The sequence below is a fragment of the Mandrillus leucophaeus genome, unplaced genomic scaffold, assembly GCF_000951045.1.
Source record: "Mandrillus leucophaeus isolate KB7577 unplaced genomic scaffold, Mleu.le_1.0 Scaffold1251, whole genome shotgun sequence".
Lineage (NCBI taxonomy): Eukaryota > Metazoa > Chordata > Mammalia > Primates > Cercopithecidae > Mandrillus > Mandrillus leucophaeus.
The window spans coordinates 30,829-52,916 of NW_012100888.1; the positions used below are offsets into that span (position 1 = coordinate 30,829).

Sequence of the window (22,088 nt, forward strand, 5' to 3'; positions counted from 1 at the left end):
TTTTTTACTTCTTCCTTCAGTTACGCAGACAAGCTAACTGAAGATGCGGTTACTGAGGTTTAATTTCTCTGCTGGGTCACAAAGTCTGAAAACATGGGCTTTATGTGTGTAACTGTGTAGCATCACTTGCCACCCCCAGTTTTTCCTGGCTCTACCAATCACCCAAAGTTCTGAATGCAGAGGCCTCAGGGGCTCCCGGAAGACACTTCAAGCTGGCATCCCTGGCCTCGCTGCGGGGGCTTAGCTACCTGTGGAAACCCACGTAGCAAGGGTGACTCAAAGGGTTAACAAGCAGTGGCGCCTCAGAGTGGCGGGGAGTGAAGCCAATAGGGTGTTTAGGCAGGCAGTACGTCTGATGTGGGCGGGAGTGAGCCAAAGTGTGCTAAAGGAAACCAACAGCGGCCTAGGGGTGAAAGGACAGCCAGGGTTAGATGTTCTGAAGAGGCGGGAGCAACCGAGAGAGCACGTGAGCATCTGTCCTTTCTACCTGTTCCTCTTTATCTTTAGTGTTCGGTAGCAGCGGGGATAGCCCAGGGCCCGGTGTATGGCCACGGAGTTACAGTGTCCGGACTCAATGCCCTGTCACAACCAGCAAGTAAACTCTGCCTCAACCCCAAGTCCCGAGCAGCTGCGACCTGGCGATCCGATCCTGGACCATGCAGGGGGAAACAGAGCCTCCAGGGCCAAGGTGACTCTCCTCACGGGGCACACCCATTGTAGCCTGCCTGCCGAGCTGGACGCTGGGGCCTGCGTCGGCTCCAGCCTCAACTCAGAGAGCAACAGTGGTAGTGGTGACAGTAGCAGCTATGACGCACCAGCTGGCAACTCCTTCCTAGGGGACTGCGAACTCTCCCGGCAGATTGGGGCGCAGCTTAAGCTGCTGCCTATGAATGATCAGATCCGGGAGCTGCAGACCATCATCCGGGACAAGTAAGCTGAGAGCGGAAGGGGAAAGGGAAGTGGAGGGTCTTGCAGGCTGTGGGCGGGGATTGGAAGTAAAAGGGCTAAGAGATAGTGTTCTTGGCCTTGGCAAACTTTGGAGATTGGGTAAGACCTTTTATTTGGGGGGTGTGTGTGTGCGTGGTGTGACTGGAACGCCAACCTTCTCTTTCCAAGTTCCGGTGTTTAACATCACTTTGGGTGGGGAGGAAGACTTTAGGTAGCCTCTGGGCTCTTCCTCTCCCAGAGAAGACAACTCCTTGGCCATTCCAGGCAGGTAAACTCCCCTATACTATGTGCCAGTGCTTGTCCACATGGTAAACCTCTAACCCAGAAAGGGTTACTATAGGTTATGCACTACCACCAATCACCTCAGGCTCATAAATAGAAATAAAGCAATTTCAAAGAAATTCTATTCAGGCCCTGACCCTTTAGTATTTGCTACTGCAAACAAGGTCTTTTAGTCTTGGAGTTCAGGTTTACTTGGTCACATGAAAGCTTATCGTCCAACTGTTATCAAGATTTTTCACTGTAAACTCACAGAACATAGTTAATGGATCAAAGGGAGCCTAAAGGAGCCTTTGGCCCCTCCTAATCCCACAAACCAATGTAACCAGAACTTTATGTTAAAATGTTATTTTGAAATTGCTAAACCTACATTGTAAATGGGTTTTCCCCAGGGAAATATGTACCATGATGAACTACAGCCATTTTCTTTATTGGCAGCACTGTAAATCAGCAGCATGTCAAAACACGCCTTTTTCAGTGGCAGGGGTGGGGAGGGCATGCCTTGATCTTTTAAAAATGGCTACTGAATGACAGATGCCACTCCCAAAACCAGACTCTAGAAACGTTTTCTTACATTATTGTAATAATACTGTTTCTCTGCTTGCAGTTTTTCCTCTCTTCCACATGCACCCATACATTACTATACAATCAATCTTCATAGCATACATCTTTGATTCAGTAATTGCCCTGCTCAGCAACCTTCTTTGGTTTCTCAGAGCCTACCAAATAAAGTCAGGATCCTTAGCTTGATTGATATTTTTGAGACAGGATCTCTCTCCATTCACCCAGGCTGGAGTGCAGTGGTGAGATCAGAGGTCACTGTACCCTCATACTTCTGGGCTCAAGTGATCCTCCTGCCTCAGCCTCCTGAGTAGCTGGGACTATAGGCCATGTCACTGCCCCCGGCTAATTTTTTATTTTTTTGTAGAGATGTAGGTCTTGCTATATTGTCCACGATGGTCTTGAACTCCTGGCCTCAAGTGATCCTCCTGCCTGGGCCTCCTAAAGTGCTGGGATTACAGGTGTGAGCCACCATGCCTGGCCCCCTTACCTTGGGATTAAGGCCCTTCTTCATAATTCCCAGGAACAATTCTGAAGCATATCTGTTTCTGCTCTCATCTGGAATTCCCTGTGTCTCCTTTATGCACGTTCAGGATACTTATTCTTCAAGGTGAAACACAGCATTAAATAAATGTCCACCTCTGCCAAGAAGCTTCCCTTTAATCATTATTTCTGTCTTATCTTCCCTTGTCTTTTTAATGCAAGATTCACCTTCTATTTCATATATTGTTATTTTTGTATAGATCTTATCCTGCCTATGACATCTTAGACTTGAGGGCAGAAATCTTTTAAATTTTTGAATGCCAGCCATGTCTTGCAAATAATAGATGCTCAATGGCTAGAGGTTTTTTTTTTTTGTAGCTTTTAAAATTATATTTATGAAACTATATGATTTTACTCTTTTTAATGAATCAATACGGAAAACTACTGTGGTTATGTTATCTAATAGACAAAATAGTGATCTTTAAAAATAGGAGGCATAGGTTTGGTGTAGTTGTGGTAGGGTAGGGGCAGCCAAAATAAATCTTACATGTACAACAAAGAAAAATAGATGATGATTCTTGTCTGTGTAGAGCAGGAGTTACTAAGCTTGGGTCTTGGACTCCCTCATACCTGTAGATGGGGTTCAGGGCTTTAACAAACCCTCATAAATTATCTGGAAAATTTTACTCATATGAGGATTTGTAATAGTTGTTTTTAAATAACATCTTTATTGAGACATAATTCACAGACCATACAGTTCAAGAATTTAAAGTGTGTAATTCAGTGGTTTTAAGTATGTTCACAGCTGTGCATTCATCACCACAGTTTTAGAACATTTGTCATCACCCCAGCAAGAAAGCCCATGCCCATTAAACAATCACTCCCCATTTTCACCCAACCCACCCAAAGCCCTAGACAATCATTAATCTACTTTCTATTTCTAATGGTTTGCCCATTCTGCACATTACATATAAAAGAATGTCTATTCTGGACATTTCATATCATACAATATGTGGTCATTTTGTGACTCATTTCATTTAGCATGTTTTCAAAGTTCATCCGTGTGGGATCATTCCTTTTTATGGTTAAATGATACTCCATTGTGTGAATATACCACAATTTGTTTATCCATCAGTTGATGAACATTTGGGTGGTTTACCACTCTTTGGCTATTACGAATAATGCTGATACGAACATTCACATGTGTGCCTTTTTTTAGAGGGTGAGGATTCCTTAGCTTTTATTAGATTTCATAAAGTGTCACGATAATGTAAAGGTTAAGTTCCATTGTATAGAGCTTGGAGAGGGAATGGCATTTAGCATTCACATATGACAAAATAAATACCCTATTATACTTCATTAGTCAGAAAAACCTGGGTTATGTAGTAAACCTGGGTGTAAGTGGAATCCTTTTTTTTTTTTTTCCTCTGAGTTTGGAAGGAGATGGCAGGATCCAGAGGAGTGATTTAGGTAATATGTTTAGCATCTCTGTGCTTCACCTTTATCATCTGTAAAATGAAGATGTTGGTAAATATCACATGGAGTCCCTGGGAGGTTAAGGCAAGATACTGTTCATGAACATTCATTATCAACTGTGAAGAGCTGTTCACATTTAAGGAATTTCAAGCCTCATGTTTGGATTTGTGTATGCTTCTAATTGCATTCATGAGTGCTGTCTTCTTGATTTGTCAGAAGACAGTAAAAGGAATTTAACTCTGTGGAATTCATGTTTTTATTTTGAAAATCAATATTGGGATATCATAGATAATTTTTATCTTGTTTTGATATAGTATGGAAAGACCCACGACAATATTTGGTAATGTATTGATGCTTATTTAGGCTGGGGACATTGTTTTTAGTTTTGTTTTTGTTAACCAAATTAGAGGCTTTATATTCCCTTTCTTTATCTTTAAAAAATTGTCATCCTCTCACACAAGACCTGTTTTAGCCCCTCTAGGATGCTGGTTTAAGGTGCCTATGGTAAGAGGAGCTATATTTACATAGGTCTAGTTATGGAAGGTGCCTTCAGTCATTATAACCTGTTCTCTTTCGGGCTTATTCTCTTCTCTATTTTGATGTGACAGCATAAATGTGTACTGTGGAGCTGTCTGATAATAGAATCCACTGGAGTACATATTTTTTCTTTTATTGTTTCTGGTCCTTAGCATCTATCTAGTGAAGGGATTGCTTTGTGAATTGACTTTGGATGGGGAAATCGGGATTGACCCAGCAGGACTGCATGTTGTTGTATATATATGTGAAACAGGCAAGATTGAGAACATTGTCTGTATTGATTTAAAATGTCTTTTTAAGTTTTGAAATGTGCAATATTTGAAACATAACATGTTGGTTGTATTATTGAATTTCAAGGAAATAAATTTCTCTCTTTCAAAGTGCAGTAAACACTGAGTGAGTAGATTATTTGCTCAGCCATACATATGTGGGTTGCTGGTGAACTTGGGATAAGAAAATATTCCTTCATTTATGTCGTTTTGTTGTTGTTGTTGCAATGGATTAAACCACACATCCTTGTCTTTTGCCTCCTTTATATACTAAACCCAGCAAAATCTGAGTAATGCGCTTTTCCTGTGAATATAGTTCATGACCTCATATTTAAGGCAATGCAGTGTATTTAAAAGATCATCCTCCCTGTCCAGTTTTTTGTTTTTTATTTTTGTTTCCTGAAACATTAAAGATGTTGTGTGAGCTCTTGAATGCTTCCTGTATATTTGTCCTAGGTGGGGCTTTGGCATGGCCTCAGCAAGCTGCTTGGATAAAAGTTTAGCAATGTTAGAGTATGTCAGTATGTGACATAGGACAAAGAAAGGAGCACATTCAGGCTTGTAACTCTCTTTAGTCACCTGGAGAGGAGAAAATTATCCTTAGGGTGAATGAACATCCTGTGTAACCCTAATGTGAGTGCAATCTGATGTGATTTGAGTTATGTGACTAAGTAATGTGTTGTCCTTAACCAAAGCTGTGTGCATCAGAATTGCCTGTGGAGTCTCTTTCTCTTTCTCTCTCTCTCTCTCTCTCTCTTTTTAAATACAAGTTCCTGACTCCCATTCTTAGCAGTTGTTTGTATAGTCTTGAGTGAAACCTGACCACAGGTAATTGTGCTGTGTTTAGACGGGGGCATTGCCCCTGGGAGAATGGCCAGTCTCCCTTGTGTGCTGATTTGCTAGCCTGCTGATTTGGGCTATAGATAGGGTGATCCAGGAATTCCACACACTAAACAGAGCTAGCCTAGAGAGGCTGGCCTAGCATTACATCAACACTGGAGGAATCTCCCAACATTTCCTTCCAACTTGCACAAAACCAAAATGCCCACCACAGAAAAATACTGTGACATGCAAATTGTTTAAAACATGGACATATTTTCGGTTTTTATGTGTTTCCCATATGACTCCTCTGACTTTTGGAGCAGGAAGGAGGAAGTCACTACTAAGCTATACGGATCTCTGTTATAATATTTACTGGGCATATCCTGGTATACCTAACTAGACTGGACTCCAAGGAGGCAGAAAGGGGGTCTGACCTGGCACAGTCCCTGACACAAAGGATAATTAATGTAGCAGTTGTAATCAGATCAAATAGTTTCTCTCATTTTTCTGTCTCATTTTTTTGCAATAATTTCAACATTTTTTTAAAGCTTTCAGGTTTCACTTATTTATTTTTTTCCATAAGTTATTGGGGTACAGGTGGTATTTGGTTACATGAGTAAGTTCTTTAGTGGTGATTTGTGAGATTTTGGTGCACCCATCACCCAAGCAGTATACACTGCATCATATTTGTAATATTTTATCCCTTGACCCCCTCCCACCCTTTCCTCCCAAGTTCCTAAAGTCCACTGTATTATTCTTATGCCTTTGCATCCTCATAGCTTAGCTGCCACATACTAGTGAGAACATATGATGTTTCGTTTTCCATTCATGAGTTACATCACTTAGAATAATTGTCTCTAATCTCATCCAGGTCACTGCAAATGATGTTAATTCATTTTTTTAATGGCTGACTAGTATTCCATCGTATATATATACTACAGTTTCTTTATGCACTCATTGACTGATGGGCATTTGGGTTGATTCCACGTTTTTGCAATTGCAAATTGTGCTGCTATAAACATGTGTGCAACTATCTTTTTCGTATAATGACTTCTTTTCCTCTGGGTAGATACCCAGTAGTGGGACTGCTGATCAAATGGTAGTTTTACTTTTAGTTCTTTAAGGAATCTCCACACTGTTTCCATTAGTTGACATTCCCATCATCTGTGTAGAAGTGTTCCCTGCTCACCACATCCATGCCAACATCTACTGTTTTTTGATTATGGCCATTCTTTTTTTAAAATTATTATTATTATTTTTTTATACTCTAAGTTCTAGGGTACATGTGCACAACGTGCAGGTTTGTTACATATGTATACATGTGCCATGTTGGTGTGCTGCACCCATTAACTCATCATTTACATTAGATTATGGCCATTCTTGCAGGAGTAAGGTGGTATTGCATTGTGGTTTTAATTTGCATCTCTCTGATAATTAGTAATGTTGAGCATTTTTTAATATGTTTGTTGGCCATTTGTATATCTTCTTTTAAGAATTGTCTATTCATGTCTTTAGCCCACTTTTTGATGGGATTTTTTTTTTTTTCTTGCTGATTTGTTTGAGTTCCTTGTAGATTCTGGATATTAGTCCTTTGTCAGATGTATAGTGTGAAGATTTTCTCCCACTGTATGGGTTGTCTGTTTACTCTGCTGACTGTTCCTTTTGCTATGCAAAAGCTCTTTAATTAAGTCCCAGCTATTTATCTTTGTTTTTATTGCATTTGCTTTTGTGTTCCTGGTCATGAAATCTTTGGCTAAGCCAATTTCTATAAGGGTTTTTCCAATGTTATCTTCTAGAATTTTTATAGTTTCAGGTCTTAGATTTCAGTCCCTAATCCATCCTGAGTTGATTTTTGTATAAGGTGAGAGATGAGGATCCAGTTTCATTCTCCTACATGTGGTTAGCCAATTATCTCAGCACCATTAGTTTAAAAGGGTGTCCTTTCCCCACTTTATATTTTTGCTTGCTTTGTTGAAGATCAGTTGGCTATAAGTATTTGGGTTTATTTCTGGGTTCTCTATTCTGTTCCATTGGTCTTTGTGCCTATTTTAATAGCAGTACCATGCTGTATTCATGACTGTTGCCTTATAGTATAGTTTGAAATCAGGTAGTGTGACACTTCCAGGTTTGTTCTTTCTGCTTAGTCTTGCTTTGGCTATGTGGGGTCTATTTTAGTTCCATATGAATTTTAGAATTTTTTTTTTCTAGTTCTGTGAAGAATGATGGTGGTATTTTGATGGGGATTGCATTGAATTTGTAGATTGCTTTTGGCAATATGATAATTTTCACAATATTGATTCTACCCATCCATGAGCATAGGATGTATTTCCATTCATTTGTGTCATCTATTATTTCTTTCAGCAGTGTTTTGAAGTTTTACTTGTAGAGGTCTTTCAACTCCTTAGGTCAATTCCTAAAGATTTTATTTTTATTTATTTTTTTTGGCAGCTCTTGTAGAGGGTTGAGTTCTTATTTGATTCCCAGCTTGGGTACTGTTTGTGTATAGAAGAGCTACTGTTTTATGTACATTAATCTTATATCAAGAAACTGCTGAATTCTTTTATCAGTTCTAGGAGCTTTCTGGAGGAGTCTTTAGGGTTTTCAAGGTAAAAGATCACATCAGCAAACAGTGACAGTTTGACTTCCACTTTATTGATTTGGATGCCCCTTATTTCTTTCTCTTGTCTTACTTCTCTGGCTAGGACCTCCAGTACTATGTTGAAGAGGAATGGTGAGGGTGAGCATCCTTGTCTTGTTCTAGTTCTTAGAGGGAATGCTTTGAACTTTTCCCCATCCAGTATTATGTTGTCTGTGGGTTTGTCATAGATGGCTTTTATTACATTAAGTTGTGTCCTTTGTATGCTGATTTTGCTGAGAGTTTTAATCATGGAGGGATGCTGCATTTTATTGAATGCTTTTTCTGCATCTATTGAGATGATTGTGTGATGTTTGCTTTTAATTCTGTTTATGTCGTGTGTTACATTTATTGACTTGTGTATGTTAAACCATCCCTGCATTCCTGGTATGAAACCCACTTGATCATGGTGGATTATCTTTTTGATGTGGTGTTGGTATTGGTTAGCTAGTATTTTGTTAAGGATTTTAGCATCTACGTTCATCAAGGATATTGGTCTGTAGTTTTCTTTTTTGGTCATATCCTTCCCTGGTTTTGGTATTAGGGTGATGCTGGCTTCATAGAATGAATTAGGGAGTGTTCCCTCTTTCTTTGTCTTGTGGAATAGTGTCAAAAGGAATGTTATCGATTCTTCTTTGAATGTCTTGTAGAAGTCTGCTGTTAATCTGTCTGATCCTGGACCTTTTTTTGGTTGGTAATTTTTAAATTACCATTTCAGTCTTGCTGGTTGTTATTGGTCTGTTCAGGGTATCAAATTCTTCCTGATTTAAGCTAGGAGGGTTGTATTTTTTTTTCAGGAATTTATCCATCTCTTCTGGGTTTTCTAATTTATGTGTGTAAGGGTGTTCATAGTAGCCTTGAATGATCATTTGTATTTCTCTGGTGTCAACTGTAATATATCATGTTTCATTTCTTAGTGAGGTCATTTGGATTTTCTCTCTTCTTTGTTAATCTTGCTAATGGTCTATTAATTTAATTTATCTTTTCAAAGAACCAGCTTTTTATTTCATTTATCATATATATATATATATCTATTGCTTCAATTTCACTTAGTTCTGTTCTGATCTTGGTTACTTCCTTTCTTCTGCTGGATTTGGGTTTGGTTTGTTCTTATTTCTCTAGTTCCTTGAGGTGTGATCTTAGAATGTCAGTTTGTGTTCTTTCAGTCTTTTTGATGTAGGTGTTTAGGGCTGTGAAATTCCCTCCTAGCACTGCCTTTGCTGTATCCCAGAGGTTTTGGGAGGTTGTGTCGTTATTTGGGAGGTATGTGTCATTCAGTTTGAAGAACTTTTAAATTTCCATCTTGATTTTGTTTTTGACCCAATGATCATTCAGGAACAGGTTATTTAATTTTATGTATTTGCATGATTTTGAAGGTTGCTTTTGGAGTTAATTTCCAGTTTTATTCCACTGTGGTCTGAGAGAGTACTTGATATAATTTGTTTTCTTAAATGTATTCAGGCTTGTTTTATGGCCTATCATATGGTCTATCTTGGAGAAAGTTCCATGCACTGTTGAATAGAATATATATTCTGCAGTTGTTGGATGAAATGTTCTGTATATATTTGTTAAGTCAATTTGTTCTAAGGTATAGTTTAAATCCATTGTTTCTCTGTTGACCTTCTGTCTTGATGACCTGTCTAGTGCTGTCAGTGGAGTACTGAAGTCCCCCACTATTATTATGTTGCTGTCTAACTCATTTCTTAGGTCTGTTAGTAATTATTTTATAAATTTGGGAGGTCCAGTGTTAGGTGTACATATGTTTAGGATTGTGATAGTTTTTCACTGGACAAGGCTTTTTACCGTTATATAATGTCCCTCTTTGTCTTTGTTAAGTGCTGTTGCTTTCAAATTTGTTTTGTCTGATATAAGAACAGCTACTCCAGCTCGCTTTTGGTGTCCATTTGCATGAAATGTCTCTTTCCACTTCTTTACCTTATGTGTGTGTGAGTCCTCATGTGTTAGGTGAGTCTCCTGAAGGCAGCAGATAATTGGTTGGTTAGTTCCTATCCATTCTTCAATTTTGTATCTTTTAAGTGGAGCGTTTAGGTGATTTACATTCAATGTTAGTATTGAAATGTGAGGTTCTGTTGCATTGATCATGCTCTTTGCTGTCTTTGTACTTTTTTTTTTGTTTGTTTGTTTTGTTTTGTTTTTAGTTTTTGCCTTTTACTTGTATTTTTGTTGTATAGGTCCTGAGTGATTTATGCTTTAAAGAGGTTCTGTTTTGATGTGTCTCCAGGATTTGTTTCAAGATTTAGGGCTCCTTTTAGCAGCTTTTGTAGTGGTGGCTTGATAATGGTGAATTCTCTCAGCGTTTGCCTGAAAAAGTCTGTATCTTTCCTTCATGTTTGATGCTTAGTTTCGCTGCACACAAAATTCTTGGCTGATTTGTTTGTTTGTTTGTTTGTTTGTTTGAGGAGGCTGAAGATAGAAAGCTTCCAGCTTGTAGGGTTTCTGCTGACAAATCTGCTGTTAATCTGATAGGTTTTCATAGGTTACTTGGTGTTTTTGTCTCACAGCTCTTAAGATTTTTTCCTTCATCTTAACTTTGGATAGCCTGATGACAATGTGCCTAGGCAATGACCTTTTTGTGATGAATTTTCCAGGCGTTCTTTGTGCTTCTTGTATTTGGATGTCTATGTCTGTAGCAAGGCTGGGGAAATTTTTGTCAATTATTCCCCCAAATGTGTTTTCCAAGCTTTTAGAATTCTCTTCTCCCTCAGGAACACTGATGATTCTTAGGTTTAGTTGTTTAACATAATCCTAGAATTCTTGGAGGCTTCGTTCATATTTTCTTACTCTTTTTTCTTTGTCTTTGTTGGATTAATTCAAAGACTTTGTCTTCAAGCTGTCAATTTCTGTCTTCTACTTGTTCAATTCAGTTGCTGAGACTTTCCAGAGCATTTCCCATATCTAAAAGTGTGTCTAAAGTTTCCTGAAGTTTTGATTGTTTTTTCTTTGCGCTGTTTCCTTGAATATTTCTCCATTCACTTGTTGTATTGTTTTTGGATTTCCTTGCATTGGGCTTTGCCTTTCTCTGGTGTCTCCCTGATTAGCTTAATAACTAACCTCCTGAATTCTTCTTCAGGCAAATCAGGGATTTCTTCTTGGTTTGCATCCATTGCTGGTGAACTAGTGTGATTTTTGGGGGCTATTAAACAGCCTTATTATGTCATATTGCCAGGGTTTGTTTTCTGATTCCTTCTCATTTGCGTATGCTCTGTCAGAGGGAAGGTTTAGGGCCAAAGGCTGTTGTTCAGATTCTTTTGTCCCATGAGGTGTTCCCTTGATTAGTATTCTCCTCCTTTTCCTATGAATGTGGCTTCCTGTGAGCCAAACTGCTGTGATTGTTGTCTCTCTTCTGGGCCCAGCCACCCAGAGAGTCTACCCAGCTCTGGACTGGTACTGGGTGTTGTCTGCATGGGAGTTCTGTGATGTGAACCATCTATGGGTCTGTCAGCCATGGATACCAGTGCCTGTTCCAGTGGAGGTGGCAGGGGGGTGCAGTGCACTCCATTATGGTTTTTAGCTTTGGTGGTTTCATGTTCTATTTTTTTGCTGGTTGGCCTCTTACCAGGAGGTGGCACTTTCCAGGGAGCAGCACCTGTAGTAGTGTGGAGAGGGACTGGTGGTGGGTGGGGCCCTAGAAATCCTAAGATTATATGCCCTTTGTCTTCTTCTACCACGGTGGGTAGGGAAGGAACATCAGGTGGGGGCAGGTCTAGGTGTGTCTGAGCTCAGACTCTCCTCGGGCTGGTCTTGCTGTGGCTGCTATTGGGGATGGGATTGAGATGCCCAGGTCACTGGAGTTGTGTACCTAGGAGGATTATGGCTACCTCTGCTGAGTCCTGCAGGTTGTCAGGGAAGCGGGGGAAAGCCAGGAGTCACAGGCCTCACCCAGCTCCCATGTAAACTAAAGTGCCGGTCTCACTCTCACCGTGCCCCCTCCAACAGCCCCAAGTCTGTTTTCAGGCGGTGGGCACGACTGGCTTGAAAAATTGCCCAGGCTACCTGCCTCTAAGTTGAGAAAGAAAAACTTCTTCCCTTGCCTGTGGAGTCAGCTCACTGGATTTGTGCCCTCCCTGAGTTTTGGCCAGGAGGCTTCTCGCCCCATTGAAATTGTTACAAAGTTCAGCTAGAGATTTCCTTCTCCCTGTGGAGATTTACCCCCTACTCCTCTGACCTCACTCCTGATGGATTCCTGTTTTGTCAGGCAGGAATGGGCTGCTTGGGGACCCAGCAAGCTTCCAGGGCCTTTCTGTTGCTTCCTCTACCCCTGTGTTTCACTTGGCAATCTAAATTGACTCAGCTCCAGGTAAGGTCATAAATTTCTCCCACAAACAGACCTTCAGATTCTTCAGTGGGGCTGTGTGTTTGGGAGAGGAGGGTCTCCCTTTCTCTCTTCCATAGTTGGGGCACTCACAGTATTTGGGGTGTCTCCCAGGTCCTGCAGGAGCAGTCTGCTTCCTTAAGAGGGCCTGTGGGTCCTCTCCTCTGTCCTATTTTGAATGTTCACATTGAACACAGCTTTGAGGTGCAGGTAAATAGTTATTGACACTCTATTTTATGAGTTTATTAGGAAGGTGCTAAAGTGCTGTGGCCTTGGTGACTTGCACCTGGCAAAAAAAAAAGAAAATAGTAACATTATACTATTTTTTTAAAAAACATTTTGCTTTTGGTTAAGTTTGCTCCAAATTCTTCATTGGGGGTTTGTTTTTGTGAAGGTAAAGGAAGGAGAAGGAAAAACATTCATAAATCATCTGTATATTATGACAAACTTTGGGACTATATTTTAGTGATCTCATAATAATAAAGTAGTTATGGATGTAAAGGTCATGTTTTCACTAAACATTAACTTTAAATGAAACATTCCTTTGGTTAAAACCTGCCAGAAAAGCTTTTTTGTTGTACTTTCCTTTGACTTGTTGCTCAAAACCAAAAAAAGCACATTAGAGCTGAGTTTGAGTCCATTTAATTCTTCCTCCTCAACTTAGATTGCCTGTCAAAGTACAGGATGCTTAGTTAAATCTGAATTCAAATAAATAATGCATGATTTTTTAATGTTAAGTATGTCCTAAATATTTCATGAGATTTCTGAAATACAAATTTACTTGTAGGGGTGGGTACTGATTTTGATTTGCTTAATCTGGCAAACCTATGCCCAGCTACAACACCCAACCTGCCCCTTGCCCCATATACTACAAACAAACTTTGTATATAATCCTCCCAGAGAGAGTGATACATTTAAACTTTTGAAATGACAACTAAATCAGTGCTACTAGCATTTTATTTAAATTAAGTTGTTTTTAGGTGATAAGTCACAAGATTTTACTTTAGTCATTTTTGGAAAGGATGTATTCTTGTATGTGGTAACCTTAGTACATATTTTACAAGCCATGTTATAAAAACTTTTCCCTCTTCAGAAGGAATATTTTAATGATATTTTATTTGCCTCCCAGACTCATTGTTTTGTTGTTTGCATTATATATACATGTCAATCTGATTCACAGGGAGAGAAGTATCCTAAAAGGATATCTAAAAAATTGGCAACCTTTTGGTAGTAAGCATTTCCTTATTAGGGCAAAATATAAGTCATTGCTTTTCTCAGAGACTTGGAATTGGAGAGCTCCAGGCTGTAAAGAACCTGACTTTACTTTTGGAAGCCTCACTGTTCTCATTGCTAAAGTGGTGGTGATAATAAAATCTACTTCTTAAATTGCATGAGGATTAGATGAGATAATACACCAAAAGTGGTTACTACTGGGCACCAAGGAAGCTTTTAATAAATGGTGGCCTCTGGAAAATAAAGTAGTAACATGTGTATAACATTAGGTACCTCCTGTAGTTTATGGACCTTTTTTTAGAAGAGTTATATACTTAAGTCATTGTGATTTAGGAGATATATATATATATATATATACACACATACACACACACATATATATACACACACACACATACACACACACGTATGTATATGTAGTTGTTAAATTGATTTTGTAAAAAAAAAGATGAGGGTTGTTAAGTGTATTCTGAATAGAGAGAAGAAACAGAATGAGTGATAAAATGTCAATATCTGCTGTGAGAATTGAAGTTGTAATTATCCCAGGGGAGAATGTCCTCCAACATGCTAGAGAATCCCTCCATTTAGAAGTTGTAGTAATAGTAATAGTACTAGTAGTAGTGAAGCCTAGTAAGAAGAGGGGAAAAGGTTTCATGTTGGTTTGGGTCTACTATGAGATGTACATATTTTTAAATATACACAATTGCTAGAGTCCCAGGAAATTTTAAAGTGCTTTATAGACAGTCTCACTTAACATTTAGGAAAGAGTCGGGTTTAACAAGTCCACATTAAATTGAGGATTTGCACAAAATTCTTTGAAATAAAACAGAGACACAACATACTAAAATCTCTGGGATGCAGCAAAAGCAGGATTAAGAGGAGTTTATAGTGCTAAACACCTCAAAAAGTTAAAAAGATCTCATTAACAATGTAATGTCACACCTAGAGCAACTAGAAAAACAAGAAAAAACTAACCCTAAAGCTATCAGAAGAAAATAAATAATTAAAGTCAGAGTGGAAGTGAATGAAATTGATACCCAAAAACATAAAGAGGATCAACAAAATCAAAAGTTACTTCTTTGAAAGGATAAACAAAATCAATAGACCATTAGCTAGATTGATAAAGGATAAAAAGAGAGAAGATCCAAATAATCACAATCTGAAAAGGCAAAGGTGACATTACAAATAATCCCATGTAAATACAAAAGATCCTCAGAGACTATGATGAACAACTCTAGATGCAAAAACTAGAAGATCTAGAGGAAATGGATACGTTCCTGGAAACAAACATTCTCCCAAAATTGAATTAGGAAGAAATTGAAACCCTGAACAGACCAACATTAAGTTCCAAAATTGAATACGTAATAAAAAACCTACCAACCTAAAGAAGACCTGGACCAGATAGATTCACAATTGAATTCTACCAGACATGCAAGAAGAGTTTATACCAGTTCTACTGAAACGATTCCAAAAAATCAAGGAGGAAGGACTCCTCCCTAACTCATTCTGTGAATCCGATGAATCCAGCATCACCCTGATAACAAAACCTGGCAAAGACTCAATGAAAAAAGAAAACTACAAGCCACTTACGATGAACATAGATGCAAAAGTCCTCAACAAAATACTAGCAAAACAAATTCAACAGCATATCAAAAAGTTAATTTGCCATGATCAAGTAGGTGCCATTACTGGGATGCAAGGATAATTCAACATATACAAATCACTAAATGTGATTCAACACATAAAAAGAATTTTAAAATATAGGATCATCTCAACAGCTGCAGAAAAAGCTTTTGATAAAGTGTACCCTCCATTTATCATAAAACCCCTCAAAAAATCATTTCTTAGTTATCAAAGGAAAATATCTGAAAGTAATAAGAGCCATATATCTATGACAAACCCATAGCCAACACTGTACTGAATGGGCAAAAACTGGAAGCATTTCCCTTGAAAACTGGAACAAGACAAGGATACTCACTCTCACCACTCCTATTCAACATGGTACTGGAAGTGCTACCAAGAGCAATCAGGCAAGAGAAATAAATAAAAGGCAACCAAATAGGAAAAGAAGTCATCAAACTATCTCTTCATGGAAAATATAATTCTATACATAGAAAACCATGTAGATTCCACTAAAAGGCTCCTGGAACTGATGAATGACTTCAGTAAAATTTCAGAATACAAAATCAACGTACCAAAATCAGTAGCATTTATATACACCAATGATATTCAAGCTGAGAGCCAAATCAAGAACACATCATATTTACAGGGCTGGGCATGATGGCTCATGCCAGTAATTCAAGCACACTGGGAGGCCAAAGCAGGAGGATCACTTGAGCTGAGGAGTTCAAGACCAGCCTGGGCAATATAGTGAGACCCCATATCTATAAAGTAAATAAATGAAAAGAAGTTCCATTTACAATAGCTGCAAAAAAATACCTAGGAATACATCTAACCAAGGGGGTGAAAGATCTCTACAAGGAGATCTACAAAATACAGCTAAAATAAATCATAGATGACACAAACAGGTGGAAAAACATTTCATGAGCATGGATTGGAAGAATCAGTTTTGGTAAAATGGACACACTGCCCAAAGCAATCTATAGATTCAATACTATTCCTCTCAAACTACCAACATTATTTTTCTCAGAATTGGAAAAAAAACTATTCTAAAATTCATATGGAGCCCCAAAAGAGCCAGAATAGCCAAAGCAATCCTAAGCAAAGAGAACATCACACTATCTGACTTCATTATCTGACTTCAAACTATACTACAAGGCCACAGTAACCAAAACAGCATGGTACTGGTGAAAAAACAGACACACAGACTGATGGAACAGAATAGAGAACCCAGAAATAAAGCCACAGACTTACAGCTATTTAATCTTCGACAAAACCAACAAAAATAAGGAATAGGGAAAGGACTACCTATTCAATAAATGGTTTGGGGATGGCTGGCTATCCATATGCGGAAGAATGAAACTGGACCCCCACTTTTCACTGTGTAGAAAACTTAAGATGGATTAAATATTTACATGTAAGACCTCAAACTACAAGAATCATAGAAGAAAACCTAGGAATTACCCTTCTTACCATTGGCCTTGGGAATTTATGACAAAGTCCTCAAAAGCAATTGCAGCAAAAACAAAAATTCACAAGTGAGACTTAATTAAACTAAAGAGCTTCTGCACAGCAAAAGAAACTATCAACAGAGTAAACAGACAACCTACAGAATGGAAGAAAATATTCACAAACTGTGCATCTGACAAAGGTGTAATATCCAGAAATCTATAAGGAACTTAAACACATTGAACAAGCAAAAAACAAAGAACCCCCTTAAAAAGGTGCAAAAGACATAAACAAACACTTTTCCAAAGAAGACATACAAGCAGCCAACAAACATATGAAAAAATGCTCATCATCACTAATCAGATAAATGCAAATCAAAACCACAATGAAATACCATCTCACACCCATTAGAATGGTGATTATTAAAAAGTCAAAAAACAACAGATCTTTGCAAGGATGTGGAGAAAAGGAGATGCTTATACATTGTTGGTGAGAATGTAAATTAGTTCAGCCAGTGTGGAAAGCTGTTTCAAGATTTCTGAAATTATTAGAAACCATTCGACCCAAGAATCCCATTACTGGGTATATATTCAAATGAAAACAAATTGTTCTACCAAAAAAACACATGCACTTGTATGTTCATCACAACAGTATTTACAATAGCAAAGACATGGAATCAATGTAGGTGCCCATCAACAGTGGATTGGATAGAAAAAGTGTGGTAAATATATATGATGGAATCCTATGCAGCCACAGAAAAGAATGAAATCATGTCCTTTACAGTGACATGGATGCAGCTGGAGGCCATTATCCTAAGCAAATGAATGCAGGAACGGATAATCAAATACTGCATGTTCGTTCTTATAAATGGGAGCTAAACACTGGGTACTCATGGACATGAAGATGGCAACAGTAGACACTGGGGACTACTAAATTTTAGGGGGAAGGATGGAGGGGAACAAGAATTGGGAAACTAACTGTTGTGTACTATGCTAAGTACCTGGGTGATAGGATCATTTGTACCCAAACCTCAGCATCATGCAATACACCCAGGTAAAAAACCTACACATGTACCCCCTGAATGTAAAATAAAAGTTGAAAAAAAGTAAATTAAAAAATAAGGATTTAGCTTCCAGTATGAATCTCATTCTTTTGTTGTTTCAGTGTGAAGATCACTTTTTAAAATGACTGCCTTTGGCATTTGTCTTGTTGCTACAGGTGTGTGACACATTTGTTTGTGTGAGGCGGTGTCAAGAAAAGTGGGTTCTCAGATATGATTAAATCTGCATTGTTAAACCTGGTTGGGGTTTGTACAATTTAAAATATGCTCAGCCTAACTTTAATTAGATATCTATACTTTGGATTACAAGTGCCTGAATATCATTATCTGTTTAAATATTTGATATTTGGTTATTTAGATATATTTAAAAATATTCCAGGGATATGCGTCTGTGTGTTTTTTACATTGTGGTAATTTTACATTAGACTTTATTTGGGACTATTATCAGATAGAAGATGATTAATTTGTCTTTCAAAGCTTTATTTCCAGTAGGAGAGATTACATTTATGATTTAAAATGAAGTGTGTGGAATGAAGAAGGTCTGGAGTCTGGTTCATATTAAAACATCCCTATTAACAAATATTTCAGTCTAGCGTTGTGTCTAAAATAGAGCCTCAGAGAATACATGCAGCTTCATTGATACAAGTAAATACCTGCTTTATGAAACTCTAGTCTTAACAATGTTAAAGATTTAAATATGATATTGAAGGCCATTGTGGATTTTTTTACAAAAGGAGGTCAACTTATTGTATTCTAGATATACTTTAATTTCTAAATGGATTTAAAATGAATAGTATGGATCTGAAGTCTGTCTATACAGCAGGAAATAGGTAAGTAATTACAGCTTGTAGAGTTACTTGGAGTGGTAAATGATTTTACTGGAGGTCAAATAGATGTCAAGAGATAACAGCTCATATTAAGTTCTCATAGTGTGTACCTTTTTTGGAATGTAGAGAAAGTAGGTGCTTTTTATGCAAAAGTTAGCTGAGGCTGATTTTTTTGTGGGGGAGGGTGTGAAAGGTAGTAAAATGTTTGATTCCAAAGTAAAATAACAGATTTGGGCAACTCTGATCACTTAACCTAATATACTGTTTCTCTGTATTAAAGTGATATCTAACTGTTCAGAAATTAAAACCGACATTTCCGGTGTCTCCCATAATATATAACACTGCATATGTCTTTAAGTCAAATCCAGACTTCTTATTGAAAAACTAGTTCTGGCTGCCTAGGTAAGTTTGCATAGACCTAGCAAACAGAGCAGTAGGTTTCAGTAATTTTTGTAGTTCACTGTAGTGAAGTTTAATTATATAAATGAAAGGTGCTGGTGTAATTGGATAATCTTATTTGAAAACCACAGTTCATGAAATTGAGCCTGTTTTAAAGGGGCTCTGTGTGTGTGTAGGTATGTGTGGATAGAGTTTTCTGAGTTTAAGGAATTTTTGTACATAAACAACACGGACCTATATTCTTGCTGTTGCTCAATTGTGGTTTATATTTTAGAGAGCTAGTATCTGTAGTATGATAGAACTATGGTTACTCTAAGAAACCTAATGCCATTTGTGTCAGGGCTATTTCATTGCTTTTTCCATCTCAGAGAAATCAAATGCAGCTTGAGGAAAAAGAGTGGAAATTAATGATATACTGAGATAATATGTGTTTGCATATATCATTTTGATGCTGTTTTGGAGAATACTTTAGGTAGTCCATAGATAGGCAGATGGGGATTTTTAAGTACATAAGCTGTAAATCAATCCATTCAGTCAGATCATTTAACTTATATGGAAGAAGGATGAGGAACAATACTACATTTTTATGTACAGAAATAACATAAGTTGTTTAACATTCCCTTTTTGGCTCATTAACAGCTTGTGGGTAGAGGTAGCCCTGGATTATTATTACTTGGTTACCTTAGGATACTGACCAGAGGAAATGGACAGGAAAATGGCAGAAAGATCTAGGGAATGAAGTACTCCTTTGAAAAAACAGTCAAAAGGAACAAATTATCAATTATTTGAGAATGAGTTCTCAGAAATTAGGTTATATGTTTTTGAAAGCAGTGGCAAAAGTAGAGGATTTATTTATTCATACCATTCTAGTTCCAAAAAAGATTACAAAGTAGATGGGTTACTTATGTTGGTAATATGGGTTTTAGATCAAGGTGAATTGAGGGGGAAAATGGGGAGAAAGTGCTTTTCTTACTGCAAAGTTTCCTCTCAACTTTAGCTCTGGGCTTGTTCTCACCCTCCAGGGGTAACTTGTTCATCTCCTGGTTGACTAATATGTACTTGGGCTGCTCAGCGGGGGACTGCATGATCTTTTCAGTTCCAGTCTCTAATGTTGATATCAAATAAGCATTTTCATTATTGATCAAGTCATCTCATTTAGATGCCTGTATCCTAGTAAAAAGTATCTAGCCTCGGTAATAGTCTGTACATGTAAACATTTAAGCTTTTAGTATGTTATAGGTCTTAATATCAGTGTTACTGTACGTATTAAATAACATTTTGCCTTAAAGCTCTAATTTAGACTAAAACTTGTATTATCTTTTTTTTAGGACAGCCAGTAGAGGGGACTTCATGTTTTCTGCGGATCGTTTGGTAGGTGCGGGCTTTTCATTTTCATTTCATTATTTTGCCTAGTGATATAATCATGGTAGACTAAGGGGTATTTTTGTTCTAGAGCATTCTGGGGCTGAAAGAGATTGTACTAAGTAACCATCATCTTGCTAGGCTAATGAAGTATTGTTTCACTGTTGCATTAAAGGTCTACTTCAATACTCTTCACCACAAAGCATTGCCCATGAACTAATTCCCTGTATTTCTGAGATATCACTACCTCTCAAATGGATCTTGGTAACTTGAGTCTCAGCAATTCTTAAGTGCCTCCTCTTAGGGCAGTGAAGTACATAAAAAGAAAACCAAAAATGTAAGGAGACCTAATAGTTACACTTGTGGTATCCAGCGAATGTACAAAAATATATTTCTTGTAGTTTACGGCAGCAGCGGGAGGAGGCTTATTTTGCCTCTTCTTTCCTGTACTAGCCTTCACATGTGAATAGTACATTTGACTGTCTATGCTTTCCTCAGGCACTTCCTATTAAGGATTGACCAAGCCCAATTCTGTTTATCTAGTGTGATCTGAGAGGATCTTAGTCCAAAGTGGTTTGTCTTCAGGGTAAGCACTGTGTTTTCTTCTTGTGTTAATATCTAAGCATGCTCAGTGCTTGGAGTGAGGTTGACATGTTTTCTGCTGTGGATATTAGTTTTAATCCACAGTAGAAAATACATTACATTCAGGAAAGTTTAGTGTATATTTATATTTATATATAGTCTAATGTATATTTATATTTAGTGTATATTCATGAAGTTTAGTGTATATTTCATGAATGTATTTCACTAAACTTGTGTGAATCAGGCACTGTGCTAGACTGTGTCCAGTTAGATGAGATACAATAGTGAAGAAGGTAGGCATGGTCCCTAATCTCATGGTGTTTATGATCTAAATACTAGATTTACAAACTAAGTACAAATTTAGTTTGGGAAAGAAAGGAATGAACATGGCTTCTTAGCCCCAAAGTTATAATCAGATTAAGGTAGATGATTAAAAGGAATGTGAAAAAAAAGCATGAAACTTTTCATTTAGGTTTTGCCTGAGGAATTTATTCCAAAAGAGCATAGACAACTCCTGTTCTGCTTTTGGTCATAAATATTCTTGGTTCAGAGACCAATTTTATTTAAAATTACTTGAGTTTTCAGTGGCAGTAAAAACCCTTGGATAGTAACAAGATAAATGTGGATGACATTCCTGGAGCAATAGTTAGGTCATTCTGTTTTTTATGCTTTTATCAAACCAAAAGAACTGGCTCGAATAACTTGTATCTTAATGGCTGCTGTTTTGGTGTTTACTGGTAGAAAATGGTTCCTCTTTCTTTTGCTGTTCTTATGTTCTTTTTCTATAGAAAGTAGGAGTTAAGTTCATGGTTATTGTAAGATGCTTCCCTGAAAGGACAAGCATAATCTTAGCCCAATGAGATAGTAAGGACCTATGGCATAATTCGCCTGAGGAGATGATGAGTTGGACCTCTCTCTGTTCTCTACAGGTGGCTTTGAAGGTCCTGATATGGGGTGAGAAAGGGTCTGTTGTGGTTGTGGTACAGACTGGAGCTATTTAAGTTTATCTTCTTGAGGATTTCTAGTACACTATCTCCTGCAGCACATGTCATTAATATATATTATTTTATGTATATTAATTTTATCCTGAATTTGTCAAGGTTCGCTTCCTTGGCCCTCAGATCCTTGGGTTCTTTATATTTTAGTTGCTCTTCTGATTTTATGCTCTCCTGTAAGAGTTGGGCACACTAATTTCTGTCCCAGTGTTGGAGGG

General features: G+C 37.8%; 1 protein-coding gene across 2 annotated transcripts in view; it reads left to right on the forward strand.

Moving 5' to 3' along the window:
- Positions 1-348: 348 nt before the first annotated feature.
- The window catches only part of UPRT (uracil phosphoribosyltransferase (FUR1) homolog (S. cerevisiae)), a 31,082-nt gene continuing 9,342 nt past the window's right edge, over positions 349-22,088 (forward strand). Inside the window, exons 1-2 of one of the 2 annotated variants that reach the window (XM_011971941.1) lie at positions 349-930; positions 20,260-20,302. In XM_011971941.1, coding sequence (XP_011827331.1) covers positions 545-930; positions 20,260-20,302 — 429 coding nt within the window. In that variant the 5' untranslated portion in view covers positions 349-544. The remainder of the gene's footprint in view (positions 931-20,259; positions 20,303-22,088) is intronic. The other variant, XM_011971942.1, reaches the window with a different exon arrangement.